The 2570-nt window shown below is 53.1% G+C and overlaps 2 protein-coding genes across 2 annotated transcripts; one reads left to right on the forward strand and one right to left on the reverse strand.

Moving 5' to 3' along the window:
* Window positions 1–333: 333 nt before the first annotated feature.
* Window positions 334–636, forward strand: TERG_11651 (uncharacterized protein; the record flags this gene model as incomplete). The annotated part of the gene is made up of 1 exon (XM_047750733.1): window positions 334–636. One exon carries the CDS (start codon window positions 334–336, stop codon window positions 634–636), a length of 303 nt encoding a protein of 100 aa, XP_047605271.1.
* Window positions 637–917: 281 nt separating this feature from the next.
* Window positions 918–2522, reverse strand: TERG_00925 (uncharacterized protein; the record flags this gene model as incomplete). Its single annotated transcript, XM_003238892.1, has 2 exons — window positions 918–1078; window positions 1136–2522. The coding sequence occupies 2 exons, from the start codon at window positions 2520–2522 to the stop codon at window positions 918–920; spliced, it is 1548 nt and encodes a 515-aa protein (XP_003238940.1).
* Window positions 2523–2570: the final 48 nt, after the last annotated feature.

The raw sequence follows: 2570 nt of genomic DNA on the forward strand, positions 1-2570 counted from the left end.
CTGGCTGAGATCTCTCCTTTTTTCCTTTTTCTGTGACCTGCCGTTTCATGAAGTAGAAGAAAAGTGGAAGAAGGACATCCGGGGCAAAGGAAAGGGATAGCAGGCTGACAGACAGGCATAAGGTAGATGTATATGGATAGCAGGTAAGTAGGAGGATAGGAGACGGGAAAAGAGGCAGAATCCCCTCCTTTTGGAAGACTGATATTGAGATACAGGCATAGATATAGATATAAGTAGATGGATAAGTAGATAGATGGAACAGACGGCAAGAGAGTAAGTAGCATGAAGAGATAGAGACATGAGCATAATATAAGCGTAAGAGTAAGGTAAGAGATGGAGTACATAGCAGGTAGATCAAGGGGGGGGGGAAGGGAGAAAGAAAGAAAAGAAAGGAATAAAATGAAACAATATCGAAACACAGCGAGGCAAGCAGGCAGGGAGAAAAGAAGCCAGGGCCAGGGGGTATGTAGGAGAACAGACACTGAGCAGAGCAGATCACAAAGACAGACGACGGGGGCGCGAGGGAAAGTAAGTAAAATAGTTAAGTCACAGATATCAAGAAGAAGAAAACATCAAGGCGTTCTATCCACAGGAAGGGTGCCGATGGGGAAGAAAGGGGGATATAAAGTGATGTAAGATGTAGAAAGTAAAACGAAGCAAGGGGGGGGGATGAGCGTCATCGATCAAATGGATGGATGATTGGAAATATGCTCCCCCCACTCGAGCAAGAAAGAGTGTGTAAGTAGGTATCACCTCGAGTCAGTGTATTAAGATATCAAACCAGAGCAAAGACCAGAGCAAGCCAGACCAAACGATACCGATAGCCAAAGCCAAAGGAGAAGGAAGAAAGAGAAAGGGTATTAGCAAGGTAAAGGGTATGGGGGTAGATTAGAAAGAGGAGAAAGAGAAGCAGGATACTACCAGCCCTTCTTCCGGGCGAAACGTTTGTTGAGCAGAGCCAGGACGCGCGAGACGTTGAACTGGACGTATTCCAGGTCTAGGTCTTCCTGGTTATCTTTCTGCATTTCCAGCAAGTCGTCGAGTTTCAGATCGAGTTCTAGCAGGCCTCTAGCTCGTCCTATATAAAGACTGTTAGTATTGTCATTGCTAGAAAGGGTGAAAAGTAGAGACATACCCTTGTAGTGTAGACTGATGACAAAAGTGCCTGGAAGGGGACTCTTGAACATAAAGTATATATTGGCCCTCCTGTTTTCGGGCACGTTACTCCGTCTAATCACCCCTTCCTTCTCGAGCTGCTGGTGGGTGAACTTGTAGGGTCCCAGCTCCTGGTGCTTCTGGGTCTTGCGCTGCTTGCCCTCGCTCTGGCTGCGGACGTTGTGCAAGTAGGACTTGTAGGTCTCGAGCTGGTTGACGAGGTAAGCGTTGTGGTCGCGGATGGTGCGGTAGACTTCTTCGAGCTTGCGCTGTTCCTCGAGCACTTTCTCACGCAGCGAGCCGAGGTGTACGAGTTCCTGCTCGACCTCGTCGCGGAGTAAGGAGAAGTCGTCTGACCGGTCGATGACGCCGAGTTCCTGCAGCTGGCTGAGGAGTTCCATGGTGCGGATGCCCTTGCGGACCATGACGGCGTCGTTTTTGAGGGTGGCTGCAGCTTCGGCGATGCGGTCGAGGCGCAAGGGGCGGCGGGTGACGGAGGAGTTGTGAGGGAGCGAACGCATGATCTGGACAAAGGTGGATTTGGCTTCCATGAAGAAGATCTCTTCCTGGGTGATGTCGAGGGCGGAGGTGAGGTCGTCGATGGGGGCTTCCCATTTGCTGAAGAGCGGGAGGTGGATTGCTCTGTTCTCCTTGCGGGGCAGCTGGGCGGGCGCGGGTCCGAGTTCCTGCAGGAGGACGTTGAGATGGGAGTTTTGATCTGCGGCGAGGGTGGAGGCGTGTTTCTCGATGAGGGCGTGGGTAGCGTAGATTTCGTTGAGGGTGATTTGCAGCTCGAGGTCGCGCTTGGAGAGGGCGACGTAGTTGTCCATTTCCAGGCTTTCATAAAAGTCTTGGACCTCACAGAGGTCGAGGAGGAACCGGTTCACTCGCTCTTTGTTCTGCTGGATGAAGGGCTGCAATTTGGCCATGTAGGGTTCCTTGGCGTAGGAGGGCTTGTTGGCGAGGTTCTGCAGCATCTTTGCGATCAGGGTCAGTGTGCGGCGCGGCTTCTCGGCTGGGGTGCCGTCGATGAGCATGTAGGAGCGCGGCGTGACGATGGCCGGGTTGATGAAGCGCAGGAAGAAGAAGCCTCCGATCAGAGTGCAGATGACATGGTCCTGGGCGTCCGGGTACTTGCGTTTGGACAAGCTGCGGATCTGCTTGCATATCCAGCGGATGCCGTAAGGGGTCTCCTCGAGGCCGTCGATGATGGTTTTGAGGAAGCTGTTGGCGAGGTCGGTGAGCATCTTGAGCCTGGGCGCAATGATGGCCTGGACCTGCTCGTTTTCCGCGGCGACCTCGGCGGTGACTGCGCGCTCGAGATAGGGGGGCAGGGAGCCGGTGCTGGCCTCGATCTGCTGGACCATGGACTCGTAGACCTTGAGCGGATTGATCTCGAGGTCGATGTCGTGCAG

The sequence above is a fragment of the Trichophyton rubrum genome, assembly GCF_000151425.1.
Source record: "Trichophyton rubrum CBS 118892 genomic scaffold supercont2.1, whole genome shotgun sequence".
In the NCBI taxonomy this organism is placed as follows: domain Eukaryota; kingdom Fungi; phylum Ascomycota; class Eurotiomycetes; order Onygenales; family Arthrodermataceae; genus Trichophyton; species Trichophyton rubrum.